The sequence below is a fragment of the Schistocerca nitens genome, chromosome 3 (assembly GCF_023898315.1).
Source record: "Schistocerca nitens isolate TAMUIC-IGC-003100 chromosome 3, iqSchNite1.1, whole genome shotgun sequence".
Classification (NCBI taxonomy): Eukaryota; Metazoa; Arthropoda; class Insecta; order Orthoptera; family Acrididae; genus Schistocerca; species Schistocerca nitens.
Window position 1 is genome coordinate 561,803,307 of NC_064616.1, and position 22,949 is coordinate 561,826,255.

The 22,949-nt window shown below is 39.2% G+C and overlaps 1 protein-coding gene across 1 annotated transcript in view; it reads right to left on the minus strand.

The window, feature by feature from the left end:
- The window catches only part of LOC126248468 (glycine dehydrogenase (decarboxylating), mitochondrial), a 318,452-nt gene that overhangs the window by 137,740 nt on the left and 157,763 nt on the right, over window positions 1–22,949 (minus strand). Inside the window, exon 7 of the mRNA XM_049949479.1 lies at window positions 8,880–9,082. Within this exon, the coding sequence (XP_049805436.1) occupies window positions 8,880–9,082 (203 nt within the window). The remainder of the gene's footprint in view (window positions 1–8,879; window positions 9,083–22,949) is intronic.

A 22,949-nucleotide genomic window follows, 5' to 3' on the forward strand; every position in this document is an offset into this window, starting at 1 on the left:
CGGAATATTGTCCACAAGAACATTGCCCTTGTACCTTCCACCTTTCTGCTTTCCCTTCTTTGCTTAGAACTGGGTTTCCATCCGAGCTCTTGATATTCATACAACTGGTTCTCTTTTCTCCGAAGTTCTCTTTAATTTTCCTGTAGGCAGTATCTATCTTACCCCCTGTCTTACCATTATATAATCTATCTGAAACCTTCCAATATCTCCAGGTCTCTTCCATGCATACAACCTTCTTTCATGGTTCTTGGACCAAGTGTTACCTATGATTAAGTTGTGCTCTGTGCAAAAGTCTACCAGGCATCTTCCTCTTTTATTTTATACCCCCATTCCATATTCACCTACTACATTACCTTCCCTTCCTTTTCCTACTATCAAATTCCAGTCACCCATGACTTAAATTTTTGTCTCCCTTCACTATCTGAATAATTTCTTTTATTTCACCATACATTTGATCGATCTCTTTGTCATCTACGGAGCTAGTTGGCATATAAACTTGTACTACTGTGGTAGGCATGGGCTCGTGTCTATCTTGGCCACAATAATGTGTTCACTATGCTGTTTGTAGTAGCTTACCTGCACTCCTATTTTTTATTCATTATTAAACCTACTCCTGCATTACCCCTATTTGATTTTGTATTTATAAACCTGTATTCACCTGACCAGAAGTCTTGTTCCTCATGCCACCATACTTCACAAATTCCCACTATATCTAACTTTAATCTATCCATTTCCCTTTTTAAATTTTCTAACCTACCTGTCTGATTAAGGGATCTGACATTCCACGCTCTTATCCGTAGAACGCCAGTTTTCTTTCTCCTGATAACAACGTCCTCCAGAGTAGTCCCCGCCCGAAGATTTGAATGGGGGACTATTATACCTCCGGGTTATTTTACCCAAGAAGACACCATCATCATTTAACTATACAGTAAAGCTCCATGCCCTCAGGAAAAATTACAGCTGTAATTTCCCCTTGCTTTCAGCCATTCGCAATACCAGCACAGCAAGGCCGTTTTGGTTAGTGTTACAAGGCCAGATCAGTCAATCATCCAGACTGTTACCCCTGCTACTACCGAACAGGCTGCTGCCCCTCTTCATGAACCACACGTTTGTCTAGCCCCACGCTGTGGTTTCACCTACGGTATGGCTATCTGTGTCGCTGAGGCACACAATCCTCCCAACCAGTGGCCAGGTCCATGGTTTATGGGGGTGTGGGGGGGGGGGGGGGGGGGGTGAGGGACCTTGGGACCTCGAGGAGTTTTAAGAATAGGTCTGCACTGGATGGCATAGCTAATTTGCTTTAATGGTCTCTGAAATTACTAATGTGCTAAAGGGGGATACAAAATCAACAGTCTTCTGTAATTCATAACTGCCTTCATGTTTTTCCTCGATTTTTCTTTGCTAAATTCTATCAGTCTTTGTTAGTCATCAATTTTCATTTAATAACTGTTTACCTAATCATGTTTTTCTATTTTTTATTGAAAATTATAGGAGTTTACTCCACAATGATCTTAAATTTTGAGTGAGCTTGGTTCACAGAGGATTTTATCAGTTACATGGTTCTTACAATTTAAGCATTTTGATTTTTGTTGCTTTCACCTGCTATGATACTAACCAAAATATGTTAAAATGAACTGAGCTCTAAGGCCTTTTAATATTAATTGTTAGTAATGGCTAGCATCCCTTACTAAATGCTGGGAATTCATTCATTTGACTGTAGACACCATTTGTATCTTACAGATGCAAAGGAACTTCACAGCATATCACCACATGCTTTTTTGAACTTAATAAACATAAGGTATTTAAAATGGCCCAGAATTTGCGCACTAAAAAGTTTGTTAGCTGAAGACTCAGTCACCACTTCATCAAACTGAGTTGTTCTTGTGGTGGTTTGCCTCTTCCATTTATTTACACAGTAAAACAAAGATCTCATTACTTGTTACATAATACAAGACACAGTCATACAGACTAGTGCTCTCCAAATGATGAATGGAGGTTAATACAGCAAAGAACCAACTAAGGATGCAAAATTCACATAAGGAACCAGTTCCAGCTGGGTTATTCAGATGGCACATGTAAGTTACTGCATGCAGTTGACATGGATGTCATTACTTCCTTCCACTCACTGACATCTGTTATTTTTCCATATTTGTGGAAGTTTGTTATGTCTTGTGCATTATTGTGCATGTGACAAATCCACTTAATAATTTGTTATTTGCCAGAGACAACTGCTGTATCTCTGTACTCAATGTTGGCAACATATCAAGCAATTATGTAGTGGAATGGCTGGGCAGAAATCAATAAACCTCACACCAACACCAAACCATGGTGGATGATGTCCTTGACCCATATCTACATAGCACTGGCAGTGCACTACCAAATTGGCTCTGCTCTGAATGTTGCTGCCTAGATATTATGTCCCTTACCCACAGCTGAACCAGCTCAACCGCAGCAACTGAAATATGCATATCACTGTCATTACATTCTCCACTGCTTGTACTGAAGGAAAGTTGAGAAGGCATGCTCATGCTGCTAGCGATTGCAAAATTGTGAAAGTTTGTGGGTGTTATTTTTACAACATGAGCAAAATTCATCTTTTTCTGCAACTGTAGCATGGGCAAGGGTAGACAAGCCACACAAAGGATAACAGACTTTGTGAAGGAGCCATCAGCAGTTCTGCTCAATGAACTCATTGATTGCCTCAAGCAGACTTCAGTACACCAGTCCCTCCTCCGCATATCCAGTGCAGAGGCACAGGATGGACTGAACTGTATGACAAGATGTTGAACTGCTACGATCTCAAACTTGGTGTCAAGTCTGTTGATTCAGAAACCATGGTTGAGATACAGGCAGTGAGCATGATTGACTTCATGGCACTTAAGGGCACTGTGGCTGTCCACATTGTTGCAGTGCCCTAGAAGAAGAAGGAGAAGAAGGACAAGAAGAAGAAGAAGCCACAAAAGTAGCATGACAAGACAACCAAGGCACTCTTCTGGGAGGTGCCTTGGATTTGTGATGAGACAGCACTCCAAGAAGGGCTGCTAAGAGCTGATTTTGTGGATGTGGCACTCAAGCTGTACAACCAAACCAATAAAAAGAGGCCACCGCTGTTTGTCATCGCTGTGCAAAGGGACAGCAACTTCAGCTACGTCTTCAAGCAGCAGAAGCTCTTGGGCTTCCCTGTCAAAGTGGGAGCTCTGCCCCCATACTTGGACCCTAAGCCCCAGTGCTTCAGGTGCCCAGGAGAAAGCCACATAGTTAAGTATTGTCACAATGCCCAGAGGTTCATCAAGTTCTCAGTTGAGCAACTGCATGTAGCATTTGCACATTACCTGAATTCTGAGACAGAAGAGCAGCCTGCCCCCACTGGGAGGGAGGGAGGGAGGGATGGAGGGATGGGATCACCAACCAGGAGGCACCTGCCTTCACATTCAGTGCTCAGCAAACAGGACCACTTCCACTAACCCTTTTGCAGAGGTTAGCGGTTGCAGCAGAAATTTTTGAGATAGTCAACATGTTAGTGAAAATGTGGAGGTGCTCCACAATCTCTGCCTATAACCGTAACTACTGATGCCCTGTTGTTAATCAGACTTTGTCTTTGCACTGCCCTTGTGGTTATTTCTACACTAGTCTAGGACAATCATGCCTTGCAAACAGAGTTGTCTGTCAGTCACTGAGACTGAGCAATTCAATGATGTTTTTTTTTTATATATGTCTATAAATCAGTAACCGATGTAGCTGGTTATTTAGACAAACTGAAATTCCATAATTGAGTCCCTAGGATAGAAATGGGAAATAAAATGGGATAGAATGAATATTGACTGAAGTAATAAAAGCAGTTTCAAAGAAAATAGCACACCCATAGTCTGCAATAATAAAATAGTCATTACATGAAGGATGCTTTCCAGATGTTATGAAATATGCAGAGCTGACGTCACTATACATAAAACAGGTCAAAAGAGGACATGGAGAAATTATTGTCTACTGCTCTTCTTCATATATTTTTGAATTTCTTCAAAAATTTGTTGCTAAACACACATAAAATTTCTTACAAAAGTTTAGTTTCACAGTAAAAAGTCAGAAAAAGAAAACAACTCTAGAAACTCATAATTATTTTAGTGCGGAACATTAGCTGATCTTTGGATTAATAAGAAAGAATCACAGGAATTTCCTGTGGCTTTCAAAGGCATTCAGTAGTGTGAGCCACTTTCCAATGCTCTAGTTCTGACAGACTCAATACCCCAGCTTCATGAAGATGATCTAGTTTGAGCTTAATGGCCATTCACAGGGAGACCGGAAGCAGACTTGCCCAACAGAAATGGTGTACTGCATCTGCATTTAAAGAAATATGCACCCTAAAATTTGTAATGTAGCCCAGACCAGGTTCAAACAGAGACACAAAAGAGGCACAAAGGTCCTGAAGTTCCTGAAAGGGAACCATGTCTGAGACAACCTGAACCTCATCCTTGATAGCAAACCCATCCAGCAAGAAGAAATCCAGGCTGAAAATATTGTCAGCCGAGTGACTATTGACAACAAACAGCATAATGAGCTGTGTGATCTCCTTTTATTTTCCTGTAGTTCTGAACTGACCTATGAAGGGAATTTAGTAGTCACCATATGCAACCAACTTGCTGGAGGGCAGGACCAATGCTGCATTACTTAGACAAGCATATGTTGGGAGGTTCACCAGGGATACCATCACTCCTGTGTTTACTTTGAAATGAATGTCCTGTGGTGGTGGGAGGATTGCCCATGGGAACAATGGCCTGGAGTTCTTGCACGATCCCTTGATATAAATGTAGAGTGGTGTTTGACTGTCCTGATGCTTGACGGCAGGCAGTTTGAAGATGCCCATCCTTTCCACAGTGTGCACAGATATCTGCACAGTCTGCACTTTGGTGAGTCATGAAACAGTCAGGACAAGATTGGAAATCTTGCTGCTTACATCAACATGGTGTGACTGACGGCTTGAAAGCCACTGACACATCTGAAAGTGATAAATCACAATGCCAGTGTCAAGAAAAGGGCTTATGAGAATTCTGACCCCTTTGTGGTGGTTGAACCACTGCTACAATGGGGTAAGCCGTAAGGCATTCTTTTGCTGCCTGCATAATCTCAAAAAAGTGCACAATTTTCAAAATATTGTCCAAGGAAGCACTGTCCAGCTTGAAGGGCCAATTGAACCAGCACATCTTGTATCAAGGAATCCACATATAAGATTTTGCAAGAGGGACTTGTGCAAGTGAAATCACAACATTGACTCTTTCCTCGCAAATCCATCACCACCGAGTGATATGTCTGACCTGGTTGCTTGTGGTATTGATGGAACTCAAGGCATGAAGCCACCACATGGAATCATTGTGAATAATAGTTTGAGAGCAATGAACACATCTCCTCGAATATGATGTGCAACTGGATTTGAGAGGGGAGCCACATTCTTTAGTAAGAAAAATGACTCCAGGGAATGGAAATGAGGGTGGGTGGGACTCCACCTGGGGCACTATCACAATCTGAATGAATTTTGACCCCTGACCCTGCAAGTGTTCTGACAATAGCTTAATTCCCTGATGCAACAAGTCGGTTTGCAGCTGCAACTGCTGTTGGAACTGCTGTTGCAATTGCTGCTGCAGGAGCAGCTGTTGCTGTTGCTATTGCATGAGTTGCACAAATTTTGCACTCATAAGACACTGGTAACCTTTTTGCCATATTACAGTAACCAGAGCCAGACACAACCAGGAGACACTGGCCAACAAGCTGAGGATGTCGACAGTGAGTCACAAAAAACCACGGAAAGACAACAACAGTGATTGACAGACAATGAAGACAAAACAAGAGAATGAAAAGTCCCGAGAGTGAACTAAATCGATAGCCTAGATGTAGCCATACTAATCAGGTTCAGATTCCTGTGCTGCTAGCTTTATAGAGCAGCTGTGAGACCAACAGTCTAGTGTGCAGGGCGTGGCCCACATTTAGCACTGAGGTGGCAACAGGAGTGCTCACAAATATTAGGAACACCACCTAGCGGCTGTCTTCTAGGTCCATGTGATCTGATGGGTTTTCAAACTCATCAGGCAGGGATACCAGAGCCCACTCTGTCTTTTTGATATACATTCTAATTGTAATTTAGGATCTGAATGCTGTTAACATCTGGTTTAGCCAGGTTTCTGTCCCTAACACTATGTGAGTATTGTTGGTTGGTTGGTTGTTTTGGGGAAGGAGACCAGACAGCGAGGTCATCGGTCTCATCGAATTAGGGAAGGACGGGGAAGGAAGTCGGCCGTGCCCTTTGAAAGGAACCATCCCGGCATTTGCCTGGAGCGATTTAGGGAAATCACGGAAAACCTAAATCAGGATGGCCGGACGCGGGATTGAACCGTCGTCCTCCCGAATGCGAGTCCAGTGTCTAACCACTGCGCCACGTCGCTCGGTTGAGTATTGTTAGCATTTATGTCTACATCTACATACATACTCTGCAAACAACTTTATGTTGCATGGCAGAGGTTACCATGTACCAATATTAATCATTTCATTTCCTATTCCACTTGCAAATGGACCAAAGGAAAAATAACTATCTATAAGCCTCCATATGAGCCCTAATTTCTCTTATCTCGTTTTGACAATCCTTCCACAAAATGTAAATTGGCCACGGCAGGTCATTGTGCTGTCAGCTGCAAATGCCTGTCCTTGAAACTTTCTTAACAGTATTTTGTGAAAACAACATTCTCTCCCCTCCAGAGATTCCCATTTGAGTTCAGGATGGCTCTCCATAACATTTATGTGTTGACTGAACCTGTTAGTAACTAATCTAGTAGCACACTTCCAAATTGCCCCAATGTTTTTCTTTAATCCAACCTGTTGGGGTCCAAAACTCTTGATCAGTACTCAAGAGACTAGTTCCATGATCATTCTATAGATGTTCCTTCAATGGAATAATGAAATAGTAATTTTTTTTTCGATTTGCCACGATGAAGGCTACTTTCTTTAATTAATGGTTATACCATTCTTCCAAATCTGAAATCAGAATGCATGTTATCAGGCTTGTGGAGGACTTTCACTATCCTAAAAAGCCTATATGTGCACACCACATGTTCTCTGATAACCTAACTTCCTGCACGTAGTGCATGCCTGAGCTATTAAAGAGGATCCTACAATTCTCCACCCATTAGAGGGGGTTGAGAAATCTCCATCAAACATTGTCATATAATTGTCTGAATCTCTGTTTTAAGCCTTTCACTTGACTCCAAACCAAAACAGCCACACACCAGTAGGAACCAAAGATAGTCTCTGAAACCAGGTTGCAGGCATCATCCCTGCTGACATGAGTGATGATTTGCAGCTGGATGCACTGAGTGTGCTCAGTCGTTGCTGGCAAAGCCTCCTTCACATTTCAGATGTGATTCCCAGCAAGGAGACAGAGTGAATACTGGCCTTCTTTCCGACCTGCCAGCTATTTCTCTGCTGAGCTCCATCACCCACCGAACACTGGTGCTCCCAATGACAAGCATCCATTATACTGTTTCTAACTCCATGTGACATATTTGGGAGGACGTAGTTATGCTCCATCCTCTGGACCCAGTGATGGTGCACCACCCAGTATATTTAGTATCTGACTTGGAAACTAGTGCTGCTGCCATTGACAAACCCATCATTGATAGCTAACTGCAACAGATCACATGGGCTGTTGAGGTCCATGGCTGCCCCATCACTACACTATTTCGACAGCTCTGTTCTGTATGACAGTGCATAGATTACTCCTCTTGCCTATAGTTGTGGCCACTTGTGCCTCATTATTAACTGGGATTTGTTTTTGGACTGCTCATGATTGTTTGAACTGCCATGACTCTGATATGGACTCACCTGCAGAGTTCATTTGAAACAAGTTATTTATGTGTGTGATGTCTATTAACCATGATAATGCTTTGGACACATACTTAGCCATCTACAAGGTTAATTCCAAAATTTCTACTATGCGCAAATGTAAATAGTATAAATCCTGTCCTGCCAACAAATTTTTAGTTGCTCACCTACAACAACAACAACAACAACATCTGGTAATCCATTTTTTGTTTATCCATTTCTTGTTTTAAACAGTGGGTAAAATTGTATTGCACTTGTATACTTGATATGTACTTTTGTTAAGATGAAAAACTGTTTCTAGTTTTTTCTTGATTTAGTTTCTCCTATACAATGGATATCAAAATGGATATCATTTTCTTGTAAAATCCATCATCTTAAAATTCAAATTCAGTTCTGAAAATTTTCACACTCTGTGAGACTGTAGAAAAGAATGTCATTTACAAACAGAATTATGCCACAGTATTTCTCATAAAGATGATATGGCAGCATAAAATGAACAATTGAAAGCAGTTCATTTACTCTGGTGCATGTCACCAGAGTAGTAGATGTTTCTACATAGAGGATGTATAATGTCTTTCTTATTGTGTAACTTCCTTGATAATACGATATCCATATGAATACCCATGACAATATGTACAAAACAGAATGAAACAAAAAACTGGAAAGAATTTATCACTTTGAGGAAAGTACATATTAAGCCTACAACTTCAACATTATTTAACCTACTGTCTAAAACTGGAAATGAATTACCAGACTCTTGGTGCTTATTACATTTTGTAGCATACACATTTTCTTCACTACTAGAATTTCTACTCATCCACTGACTGTTTTTATAAAAGTAATATTTTAGGCCAATTAAATATTTCAGTTTAAGCTGTAGTTTCTTAACAGAGCTCTGTGTTTTACATTATCTATGGCACTACTTTAATACCACAGGTGTACAAAGTTGCTATTCCTTCTTATCTGTAAAATGCATTCTTATAAGCTATAACTACAGTCATGAGCATCTGATAGTGTACCTGCTGCTAGAATAAGAGCAGACGTATGGACACGTTGACCGATCTTGCGAAGCCCTTCTGGTCCATGGTACACAGCATACATTGCAGCCATATTGGCCAGCAGAGCCTGAGCTGTACAAATGTTACTAGTTGCCTTATCTCGACGGATGTGCTGCTCTCGAGTCTGCAAAGCCAATCGATAGGCATCATGACCTCCAGCATCTCTGAAAAACCATCTCAGATGCAGTAGAGTCCCTGATGTTTAAAAGAATGACATACTAAGCAAAATAATAGAGCTCATTACAATTTTAACATTAATTTTTAGCTGTCAGTTTAAATTCATGACTTTTCTGTAAATAAGTCTCTTCTTTTCTTATTGTGCCTTCAACAATATTTCATGATAAAAATATTTTATGATAACACTGTTTTTATGCAGTAAGATAACTAAATCTGTAATGCTGATAGAACAGTTTGTTCCCATCTATTAGTGCTCTATTTATCATGTGCTGTTTAATGATTTTTTCAGAATGAAATTACTCATCTTCAAAATCTGTTGTAATAAGCTTATTCCTTTTATTATATAAATGTGTCTGAAATGTGTCTGCTGTGTTCATTTCAAACAATTTCACACATTTTAGCATTATCATTCACTGTGTTTCATACATAGTTTCACTAGATGGAGAGCATTCGACAAAGTTCAGCTGTAGTATGCTGTTGGCATCTGTATTTCTCTACAGCACATTTCTTGGTTTGTGTTATTCTTCTAACTCTAGGAGAGCTTATTTAATTTATTTTTATAACTACAACTTTAGTTCAACCCACTGATTTCATTTTCTGTAAGTGTCAAATAACTGCAATGCAACTTTCTTAGTTATTCTGTTTTTTACTTTAATTTATTTCTAACTGTGTTCAGTTGAGGGATATAAACATAGAAGAGAAAGCATACCAAATAAAATAAGCAAGATGTAGAAGAATCTAGAAAATGAAGTAATCATAGACTTGAATGTGGGAAATGACAATGAGGTGAGAGGAGACAACCACCGACTCCGAAGTTTGTCATGGTTCATATTTGTTTCTGGGTTTATATTCCACTACAATTTTTCTATCATCATGTTAAATGGCAGTATAATTAATAGTAATGATTACAGTAAACCAGAATAGAAGTGCTATAGTATTTATTGAGTTGAATGAATATATTCTGAAACTTGTGAGAAGCAGTCAGGAATTATAATGGAAAAATCATATAACCATGACAGACAGACAAGACAGAACTGAGAATTAGAGGGAAACATTCCACGTGGGAAAAATATATCTAAAAAGAAAGATGATGCAACTTACCAAACGAAAGTGCTGGCATGTTGATAGACACACAAACAAGCACAAACATACACACAAAATTCAAGCTTTTACAACCAACGGATGCTTCATCAGGAAAGAGGGAAGGAGAGGGAAAGACGAAAGGATGTGGGTTTTAAGGGAGAGGGTAAGGAGTCATTCCAATCCCGGGAGCGGAAAGACTTACCTTAGGGGGAAAAAAAGAAAAAAAGGGACAGGTATACACATTTGTAAAGGCCGATGTCTGCTTGTGTCTGTGTACGTGCGGATGGATATATATGTGTGTGTGTGTGGGAGGGGGGGGGGGGGGCGCACGCGAGTGTATACCTGTCCCTTTCTTTCTTTTTTCCCCCTAAGGGAAGTCTTTCCACTCCCGGGATTGGACTCCTTACCCTCTCCCTTAAAACCCACATCCTTTCGTCTTTCCCTCTCCTTCCCTCTTTCCTGATGAACCAACCGTTGGTACAGTTTTATTGATGACATCTTCATGATCTGGACTCACAGTGAAGAAGAACTCCAGAATTTCCTCTCCAACCTCAATTCCTTTGGTTCCATCAGATTCACTTGGTCCTACTCCAAATTCCATGCCACTTTCCTTGACATTGACCTCCATCTGTCCAATGGCCAGCTTCACACGTCCGTCCACATCAAACCCACCAACAAGCAACAGTACCTCCATTATGACAGCTGCCACCCATTCCACATCAAACGGTCCCTTCCCTACAGCCTAGGTCTTCATGGCAAACGAATCTGCTCCAGTCTGGAATCCCTGAACCATTACACCAACAACCTGACAACAGCTTTCGCATCCCGCAACTACCCTCCCAACCTGGTACAGAAGCAAATAACCAGAGCCACTTCCTCATCCCCTCAAACCCAGAACCTCCCACAGAAGAACCACAAAAGTGCCCCACTTGTGACAGGATACTTTCCGGGACTGGACCTGACTCTGAATGTGGCTCTCCAGCAGGGATACAACTTCCTCAAATCCTGCCCTGAAATGAGGTCCATCCTTCATGAAATCCTCCCCACTCCACCAAGAGTGTCTTTCCGCCGTCCACCTACTCTTCGTAACCTGTTAGTTCATCCCTATGAAATCCCCAAACCACGTTCCCTACCCTCTGGCTCCTACCCTTGTAACCGCCCCCGGTGTAAAACCTGTCCCATGCACCCTCCCACCATCACCTACTCCAGTCCTCTAACCCAGAAGGTTTTCACGATCAAAGGCAGAGCCACGTGCGAAAGCACCCACGTGATTTACCAACTGACTTGCCTACACTGTGATGCATTCTATGTGGGAATGACCAGCAACAAACTGTCCATTTGCACGAATGGACACAGGCAGACAGTGTTTGTTGGTAATGAGGATCACCCTGCGGCTAAACATGCCTTGGTGCACGGCCAGCACATCTTGGCACAGTGTTACACCATCCGGGTTATCTGGATACTTCCCACTAACACCAACATATCCAAACTCCGGAGATGGGAACTTGCTCTTCAATATATCCTCTCTTCCCGTTACCCACCAGGCCTCAATCTCCGCTAATTTCAAGTTGCCGCCACTCATACCTCACCTGTCATTCAACAACATCTTTGCCTCTGCACTTCCACCTCGACTGACATCTCTGCCCAAACTCTTTGTCTTTGAATATGTCTGCTTGTGTCTGTGTATGTGCGGATGGACATGTGTGTGTGTGCGCGAGTGTATACCCCTTCTTTCCCCCTAAGGTAAGTCTTTCTGCTCCCTGGATTGGAATGACTCCTTACCCTCTCCCTTAAAACCCACATCCTTTCGTCTTTCCCTCTCCTTCCCTCTTTCCTGGTGAGGCAACAGTTTGTTGCGAAAGCTTGAATTTCATGTGTATGTTTGTGTGTCTATCGACCTGCCAGCACTTTCTTTCGGTAAGTCACATCATCTGTGTTTTTAGATATATTTTTCCAACGTGGAATGTTTCCCTCTATATTTTTCCCACGTGGAATGTTTCCCTCTATATATATAGAGGGAAACATTCCACGTGGGAAAAATATATCTAAAAACAAAGATGATGTGACTTACCAAACGAAAGTGCTGGCAGGTTGATAGACACACAAACAAACACAAACATACACACAAAATTCAAGCTTTCGCAACAAACTGTTGCCTCCTCAGGAAAGAGGGAAGGAGAGGGAAAGACGAAAGGATGTGGGTTTTAAGGGAGAGGGTAAGGGAGTCATTCCAATCCCGGGAGCGGAAAGACTTACCTTAGGGGGAAAGCAGACATATTTAAATATGTCTGCTTGTGTTTGTATATGTGTGGATGGATATGTGTGTGTGTGCGCGAGTGTATACCCGTCCATTTTTCCCCCTAAGGTAAGTCTTTCCGCTCCCGGGATTGGAATGACTCCTTACCCTTTCCCTTAAAACCCACATCCTTTCGTCTTTCCCTCTCCTTCCCTCTTTCCTGATGAGGCAACAGTTTGTTGCGAAAGCTTGAATTTTGTGTGTATGTTTGTGTTTGTTTGTGTGTCTATCGACCTGCCAGCGCTTTCGTTTGGTAAGTCACATCATCTATACACAATGGGTATTAATTACCATTTTGTCCAGTGACTTATAAATGTTGAGATGGTTTTTCACACAATTTCATGAAAATATGTCTTGTAGACAGTTTAGAAACAAAGAATAACATCTATGCATATCAATTGATTATGATACATGTAGAATAATACAATGACTTTGAGAGAAAGGAATCTTCAGAACTGCTATATCGAAGTCTGGCAAAGTGCTTACAGTTCATTAAAATCATTATCTTTAGACCTGCAGGTTTTTATGTCACTTAACTGAGATGAAGGAGTACACATAAATGAATCTTATCTGAGCAATGTTTGATTTATAGATTACAATTATATTTGCTTTGACTGAAAAATGAATAAACACAGGAGAGTAAGGACAGAGCTTAAAATTATACATAATTTTAGCCTTATCAATGTTAACTGGTTTGATAACAGGGTTAGAGAGATTAACATCCACATTATTGAACCAGACAGCAAATTCATCTACTTGGAACAGCTCAATTTGATGAGTGGGTATACACCAAAGAGAAAAACAGAAAATTAAAATGGTCTCAATTCATTCAGGAAATAGAATTCCACATTTAGAAGTAAATTTAAAATGTACTTTTACTTAAACGAGTGACTGCTTTATATTTTGGCAGTGACATCAATAGATGGGATACATGAAACAAAGTCACCGGAAAGTTTCTATATTTGTCTATGGCCCTTGAGTCTGTAAATCATTCAGTACTATTTTTGCAAATTAGAAATGTGTGATGTGAAAGGAGTAGCAATAGATTTCTAAAGTATAATCTGTAATATAACACATTGTGCCAAACTATATCACAAATATGAATGGCAGTGGAATCGTCATACAAAATTGTTAGTTGTGGCATCCTGCAAGGACGAATTCTTAGGCCATTTTTTTTTCTTGTATATATTAATAATTTAACATAACCCCAAAACTCAGTGTTCCTAATCTAATACCATTTATTAATTAGAGGTGGACTGCAAAGTCAAATATCCAAAACAACAGTGACAACTTTAATGTGCGATTGCAGAAAATCTTTGATTAATTCACATCATAATAAAAATAAGACAAATTATAATATACCTCAAGTGGGAAAAAATGTCAATAAAAGGTGAAAAATCAGATAAGCATCAATCTCTAGACACTGTTGTACGTGAGCATCTTAGGTAAAAAGAGATGTCAGCTACATTTGTAAAAATATCAGCTGCAGCATTTACATGTTGAAACATCCCACAACCATAACAATTCCTCCTGTTTTGAAACAAATCTACTCTGGATTAATCTGTTCACATCTGCAATATTGGGTCAAGATTTGGAATGGAGCACCTGCGTTCTAGATGAATAAGATCTTCAGACTTGATAAGAAAGCAGTTATAACAACAGCCAACACAATAATCCTGCACAGATTATCTAACTAATTATAATTTACTAACTGTGCTGTACATACATTCTTAAAATAGTTATGTTCATAAAAGAGAATGTATAACATAGTAAAATGTACACAATCATCATTATATGATGCTTAATAATAAAAGAACTACAGATTACAATCCAGCTGCTGTTGCAAACTATATATAAAGCTGTCAAATGATATGAAGCAACTTCATGGAAATATATTGAGAACAAATTAAAACAGTAAATAATTAAAATAATTAAGTGAGGGGTGGGCATAAAATGATAAATGGATCCTTCTATCACCCACTAGACTCATCTCCTGATGTAACCAAAAGCTTCTGAGGAAACCGCAGTTGATTTGTATGTAAGTTCCCCAGCCATACTGTAGTCATTGGTGCAGGCTTTAATCATCCAACAATTAGTTGAGAAAATTACAATTTTGTTAGTAGTGTGCGTGACAATGCATCCTGTGAAACTTTACTAAATACCATGATGCATTGGTGGCAACAATGATTACCAAAGTACAAAACACATCTGAAACAAGCAGAAAGATGTATATGTTGAGTAAACTAGACAAAAAACCAGTAATGTCTTATCTCAATGAGGAACTTGAAACTTTCAGGATAGGTCAGGAGCATGTAGAAGAACTCTGACTCAGGTTTAAAAGAATAGTTTACCATGCACTGGATAGATATGTACCCAGTAGAACAGTTCATAATGGGAGGGAACCTCCATGGCATACAGTCACTGTAAAGAAACTTCTAAAGAGAGAGAGATTACTGTATAATAGGTGAAAAACAAAGTGCAGCGCTATAGATAGAGAGATGCTGAATGAAACGTGTTTGGCTGTCAGGAGAGCAATATGTGATGCCTTCAATGACTACTGTAGGAGAATATTGTCAAATGACATTTCACAAAATCCAAAGAAATTCTGGTCACACGTAAAGGCTGCTAGTGACACCAAAGTTGATGTCCAGTACCTTGCGAATGAGACATGAACTAAAATTGCGAGTAGCAAAGCAAAATCTGAAATTCTGAATTCCATTTACGAATGTTCCTTTACAAAGGAAAACCCAAGAGAAATGCCCCAATTTAATCCTTGCATCACTGAGAAGGTGAATGAAATAAGTACAGTATTAGCATCAGTGGTGTTGAAAAACAGCTGAAATTGTTATAATCGAACAAAGCTCCAGGCCACCAATGGAAATTCTATATTGAATTTGCAGCTGAGTTAGCCCCTCTTCTCACTATAGTCTATCATAGATCCTCTAACAAAACTCTGTTCCCAGTTCTTGGAAAAGGCACAGGTCACACCTGTATACAAGAAGGGTAGTAGAAGTGATCCACAAAACTACCATCCAATAGCCTTGGTATTGATTTGTTGTAGAATATTAGAACCTATTCTGAGCTCAAACATAATGAGATATCATGAACAGAATGACCTCCTCAGTCAAAACCAGCATGGTTAAAAAAAAAAAAAAAATCTATCATATGAAACTCAACTCGCACTTTTCTCACATGACATAATGGAAGCTTTGGATCAAAGCAACCAGGTAGATGCAGTGTTTCTTGATTTCCAAAAAGCATGGATTCAGTACCACACCTATGCTTATTGTCAAAAGTACAATCATATGGGGTATCAAGTTAAATTTGTGACTGGATTGAGGACTTTTTATTAGGGAGGACACAGCATGTTATCTCGGATAGAAAGTTGTCATCATCAGATGTAGAAGTAACTTTGGGTGGACCCGAGGGAAGTGTGTTGGGACCATTGTTGTTCATGTTGTATGTTAATGACCTTCAGACAGTATTAATAACAAAATCAGGCTTTTTGCAGATGATGCAGTTATTGATAATGAAGTACCATCTGAGGGAAGCTGCATAAATACTCAGTCAGATCTTGTTAAGATTTCAACATGTTGCAGAGATTGGCAACTTGCTCTAAATGTTCAGACATGAAAAACTGCTCTTCACAAAATGAAAAAAACATGGTATCTTATGTTCGTAATTCCAATGTGTCACAGTGGGAATCGGACAATTAATACAATTACCTGGTGTATCACTTCATAGGGATATCAAATTGAATGATCATATAGTTTCAGTCATGTGTAAAGCAGGTAGTATACTTAAGTTTATTGGTAGAATACTTAAGAAGTGCAATCAGTCTACTAAAGAGATTGCTTAAAAATCACTTGTGCGACCCATCCTAGAGTATTGCTGAAGTGTGTGGGATGCATACCTGATAGGACTAACAGGGGATATTGAACATATACAGAGAAGGACAGCACAGATGGTCACAGATTTGTCTGATCCATGAGAGAGTGTCACAGAGTTACTGAATGAACTGAAATGGCAGACTCTTGAAGACAGACAAACTATCCAGAGAAAGTCTATTAACAAAGTGTCAAGAACTGGCTTTAAATGATTTCTCTAGGGATGTACTACTATATATATAACTCAGGCAGAGATCATGAGGATAAGATTAGAATAAACATTGCATGCACAGATGCATTCAAACAGTCATTCTTCCCATGCTCCACACATGAATGGAACAGGAAGATACCCTAATAATTGGTACAATGCACCTCATTGTGGTATGTCAAGTATAGATATAGATGTAAACTACATTTACATTCACTTAAATATTTCTGAACTCTATTATTTATGGTACTAATGTTTGTCTGCATACAGCTTACAGTTGCAAAATTTTAGTGGTAGTAAAATCATCATATGCATTGTATGGTTTTATTAATGTGACTATATGAAAGTGACTATGTCCAAGAAAAACTACAGTTGTGGGTACCATAACAGCTGTGATGAAATTCTTCTTCTGGAAACATGCCCCAGGCTATGTGATGTTTCCACATTATCCTTCCTTTCAGGAGTTTTAGTCTTGCAAGTTGGTGCTGGCAACCAGAGCCAGGCTAGCCTAGGTCCAGTCACAGCTCTCAAGAAAAACTTAATTACTTCAAATTATGAATAAAAATTTGCCTTGAAATATCTATTTTCCATAGGGTCTGCCTGCCCACTTTGTACACCCGGTAAATATGTAGGTTCAAGAGATCAGAACTCATGAACCCCAATGTCCTCATTCGCAAATGATTCACCATACAAAAATAAAATGCTCAAATAATGTCTTGTGCTATCTTCATGACTTGTATAGCTTGTTTTTTTTTTTATCAGAAACCTGTGAAATGGAGTTAAAAGTCAGTCAACAGCCTCAGTGAAGCTCAGCAGAGTGAGCTGTTTTTCCAGTCATGAATGGGACAATTTGCCTGTGTACACAGCTCCATCTGTCAACATTCCTCAAAGTGTCATTTTAAGATCCAACCATTTGTGCCTTCTTGGGGCAAGAAGGCTTGTCAAGATGACAAGTTGCCCACCAAAGCATTTTACATCATAGAGACATCATTCAAACATTGAAGTGTTATTGTGTAACACAATTTATTAAATCTAGTAACCACCATCACTATGATCATGATTTCATCATAGTGATGATAGGGGAGTATTTTTGCTAGAAAGAGCAAATAACCTGGTGTTAGCTTCCCACTTAGACAACAAATGGACACCATTTACTTCCAGTATGATGGATTCAGAGGAGTTCTGAGCAAAGATTAAACATATTGTAAATAGTGCTCTGAAGAAGTATGTGTTGAGTACATATATTAGAGACTACAAAGACCCACAGTGATTTAATAACAAAATTCTGATAACACTGAGGAAACAAAGGTTATTATGCTCTTCAGTTCAAAAGAGAATGCACAAATGATGATAGGCAAAGGTTTGTAGATATACACGCATCTATTAAAAGATCAATGCATGGCATACAACAACTACCACCATCATCATACCTTAGTAAGAAATCTTGCCGGGAACCCAAGAAAATTCTGGTCCTACGTAAAATTGCTAAGCGGTCAAAGACTTCTATCCAGTCACTTGTTGTCTAATCTGGTGTGGCAAAAGATGACAGCAAAAGGAAAGGTGAAGTTTTAAATTTTGCATTTAGGAAATCATTCATGCAGGAGGATCATACACTAATACCGTCACTTGAAAATCGCACAGACTCCCGTGTTGAGGACATCTTAATAGGTGTCCCCGGTGTAGAGAAGCAACTGAAAAAATTGAAAACAAATCACCAGATGTGAGTGGACTCCCAATTTGATTTTACAAAGAGTATTCTATGGCACTGCTCCCTTACTGAGCTTGCATTTATTGTGAATCTCTCACCCAGTGCAAAGTTCCAAGTGACTTAAATAAAGTGTAGGTAACTCCTGTGTCCAAGCAGGGTAAAAGAATAGGCCTGCAATATTACAGACCAATATCCTTAACATCAGTTTGCTGCAGATTCTTTAACATACAGTATTCTCAGTTCAAATATAATAAATTTTCTTGAGATGAAAAAGTTTTCGTCCACAGATCAGCATGGATTTAGAATGCATCGCCCATGCAAAACTTAGCTTGCCCTTTCCTCACATTTGGGTGGACAACAGTTCAATCCTATGTCCAGCCATCCTGATTTAGGTTTTCCATGATTTCCTTAAATCGCTCCAGGCAAATGCCGGGATGGTTCCTTTGAAAGGGCACGGCCGACTTCCTTCCCCATCCTTCCCTAATCCGATGAGACCGATGACCTCGCTGCCTGGTCTCCTTCCCCAAACAACCCAACCCCCTTTCCTCACATGGTATCCTATAAACTGTGGATAATGAGCAACAAGTAGATTCCATATTGCCAGATTTCCAAAAAGCACTGGACACAGAACCCCCACTGCAGCCTGGTAACAAATGTACAAGCATACGGAATAAGTTGCCAGATAGATCAGTGGATCAATGACTTCTTAAGTAAAACCCAGTACATTTTCCTTGATGACAAGTGTCATCAGAGACAAGCCTCTGAACTGGAGTGCCCCAGGAATGTGTGATAGAATCACTATTATTCTCTATATACATAAATGATCTGACAGACAGGGTGAGCAGCAATCTGCGGATGTTTGTTGATGGTACTGTGGTGTACAGGAAGGTGTCATCATTGAGTGACTGTAAGAGGATACAAGATGACTTACACAAAATTTATAGCTGGTGTGGTGAATAGCAGCTACCTCTAAATGTAGAAAAATTAAAGTTAATGCAGATGGGTAGGAAAAACAATCCCTTAATGGACATGTACAGTATTAGTAATGTGCTTCTTAACACAGTCACATAAATTAAATATCTAGGCAGAACACGTCAAAGCAATATGAAATGGAACAAGCATTGAAGGATAGTAGTAGGGAAGGTAAATGAATGGTCAACTTCAGTATATTGGGAGAATTTTCAGGAGAGTGTGGATCATCTGTAAAGGAGACTGTGTATACAACACTAGTGCAACCCATTCTTGAGTACTGCTGGAGTTTTTGGGATCCTCACCAGCCCAGATTAAAGGGAGAATGAAAGCAATTTTGAGGCAGGCAGCTAGATCTGTTACTGGAAGGTTTGACTGACACAAGTATTATGGAAATGCTTTGGAAACTCAGATGGGAATCCCTGGATGGTAGGGAACATTCTTGTTGAGAAATGCCATTGAGAAAATTTAGAGAACTGTCATTTGAGGCTGACTGCAGAATGATTCTACTGCCAGAAATGTATGGTTTGCATAATGACCACTAAGCTAAGATAAAAGAAATTAGGATTGTACAGAGGATATAGGCAGTTTTTCTTCCCTTGCTCTATATGCAAGTGAAAGAGGAAAGGAAATGACCAGTAGTGGTACAAGGTACCTTCTGCCAAGCACTATTGCCAAGTATGTATGAGATGTAGAAAAGATTGATGATCTGCCTGTTAGTGGTAGCCAGTAGACAACACCATCAGCTGATGAAAGCAATCTACAAATTATGGCTCATATACTCCCTCCTCCCCCCCCCCCCCCTCCAAAATAAGTAAGTAAGTAAGTAAGTAAGTAATTAAGCAAGTAAATAAATAAATAGATAAATAAATAAAAGGTGGAAGGGCTGTTGAAAGACACTGTACATAACTACCTTCACAGAGTCAGTTTGGACCCTAGGCATCCATTATGAAGAACAGTACAAACACCCAGCACCATTCTGTATGAAGATGGTGGGCAAGGGAACAACTAGAATGATGGAACCTGGACTAATGGTGTCTTGTTCTCTTCACTAACAAATGTAAAATCTGTCTGTAGAGGCAGGCTGGTTAGTCTGGGTTTGTGCCTATATTATGTATGGATGTTGGATGAATCATCACTGTCATGGCTACTCTGGTAATTGTGGACAGGGCCTCAAACGTATTGTTCAGCCTTATACTCAACATTTTGATGCTAGGTTTGTCTTGAAAGGCATCAATACATTAGCACACTATGCCCTCATTGTAAAAACCTTCTTTCAGGGAGCAGGAATTAACCAAATGCAATGACTTGTGGTATCTGCTGCTATGAGCAAAACTGAGCATGTTTGGGGCCAATTAAAACTTTTATTAACTTGTTGCATTGACCCTCCTCACACACTGAATGACCTCAGGAGGGCTATCACAAAGAAGGGGGAAATCTTGGGCAGAAAAATTTTGAGCACCTTATGGACAGTAACCAAGGAGGATTCAAGCATACCACACTATAGGGGGTTGAGCAACATAGTATTGCATGTTATGCTGCAGCAACTGCTGATTTCAGAGATGTGGAAAGATGTGCACTGTCAAACACACTGTCTTTCTTTAGCTTTTCTTCAGCAACTGCTGATTTCAGAGATGTGGAAAGATGTGCACTGTCAAACACACTGTCTTTCTTTAGCTTTTCTTCTTTTATTTCACAGTAAAGCTATTTTTTTCATTTAATAAGGCCTTTCCATTTATTCTTTATGCCCTTTGAATCTGAGCTCAACATTTGTGCAAATATGCATGTGGTGAAAGACATCTTTTACAGTTTAGGTTGTGCTACTGATTATTTCTCAGGTTAAGTTAATAATGTCACTTTGTGAGATGCATTCAGCCAATACCTTTGCCCATTTTTGTTACTTGATTTAATTTAGTGCTTGGTGTCATAGTAGTGATCAGTTAATTTTAATCCTTTGTTAAAGTGGGTTCAGAAGTCTAAGCTCAAAAATTTCTATATGCTCACATACTTACTGACTTACTGATGTAAACACTTATTGATTTACTGATGCTTTGTTTGCGTATGAAAGTGGGAGATCTATGTATTTTCAAGGTAACTGAAGTATGTCACACAACTAAACATCACTTGAGGACTGACACTGTTGAAACAATGGATACATGTGATATGAGTAGGTTGGTCATAAATGACAGTAATTAGGCAATTATGTCCCAGATAACAAGTTGAATGAAAGCACTAGCCACATGCTTGGGCCAGCTTGTATCAGTTATTCTGTTTGGATTGTGAGTAATGTTTCTTCAAGATTCAGACATGTATACAGGGGACACCAACAATATTTAGTCAATGGTGGTCCTTACAAAACTATAAGGAAGGGAAGGAAATAGATCCAATGTGGAAACAATGTATTTGCAATAGATGTTAGTCTAGCAAATTATACGGAGTTTGGTGGACAGGAGTGCTACATATACGCACATACGTATACCATCAACAGTAAGAACCAGTTCAAAAGAAAGTGAAACATTCAGTAATATATGTTCAAATGTAACTGTCATATTCATTCAGTAAACATAAGAAAGTCCCATTTCTCCCTCTAGAACTCCTCTCAGAAATTGAAAAGTGCAAGAAACCTACTGAATATATTGTGCCATTATCCTCTTGCACTGATCTAATTTATCATATTAGTCATATGCATACAACTGCATGTATTTGTTAATCTGAAGAACATATTCCTACTCTTCCTTTACTCATCTGTAATTGAGCATAGAAAGCATAATTGCATAAGTCACCGATTCTCTGTTAAAGTTCCAAACTGTTTCTTGTTGTTCTATAGCATAGCACTATAGATAAAGAGATGCTGAATGGAACACATTTGGCTGTCAACAGGACAATGTGTGAAGTCTTTCTTGACTATGAAAGCAGAATCTTATCAAAAGAGCTCTCAAGAAAACCTAAAGAAAAGCTGGTCTATGGCACCAAAGTATAATATAACAGATCAGGATGAACTACTGAAAAATATGATACAGCTGTAGTAAAAAAGCTGATCAAACATGTAATATGTATGTCAAAACTTGTTATTGCAACTTTTCTTTTCCACTCACTGTGGTTATTGATTCATTATGTAATATGCAAGTATAATTAATTTCGTCATTGCCTAATTTTGTAGAATTATTGTTTGTTTGCCATATAAACATTGTGATATTTTCATAATTCCTAATAGAAGTAAGAAACTAACTGAATCCATACAATATGAAGTTATGCCACAAATGTTATCAATGTAATTTGAAAAATAATTATATTTCTAACTGAACTTTGATATTTCTGACTGTTAAAAACACATGTGTTACAGATCTGAAGCTAAAAAGATGTATATTTCTTAAATCTAACTAGAAAATTCTGTCTGCATATTTTTATTACATAGATCATGGTGTGTTCCAATAATATGGTAATTATTTTTTGTAACTGAAATTTATTTAAATTCTATTGTTAATAATAGGTTAACTGGTAAAAAGTTTATTTACACTTAGGTAGCTGTACCCAGCAAACTAGCAGTTCACAGTCCCTCAATTCACACTATGAGCAGTAAAGTTGTACAAAATTGTGCTCATCCACATATGCTAAAATTGTCTTGGTTCTGTGTAAATTTTGTAAAGAATCTTTAAAGATTATTAAGTGAAGCATCTAATCATATTTCTTTCATACATGTTGT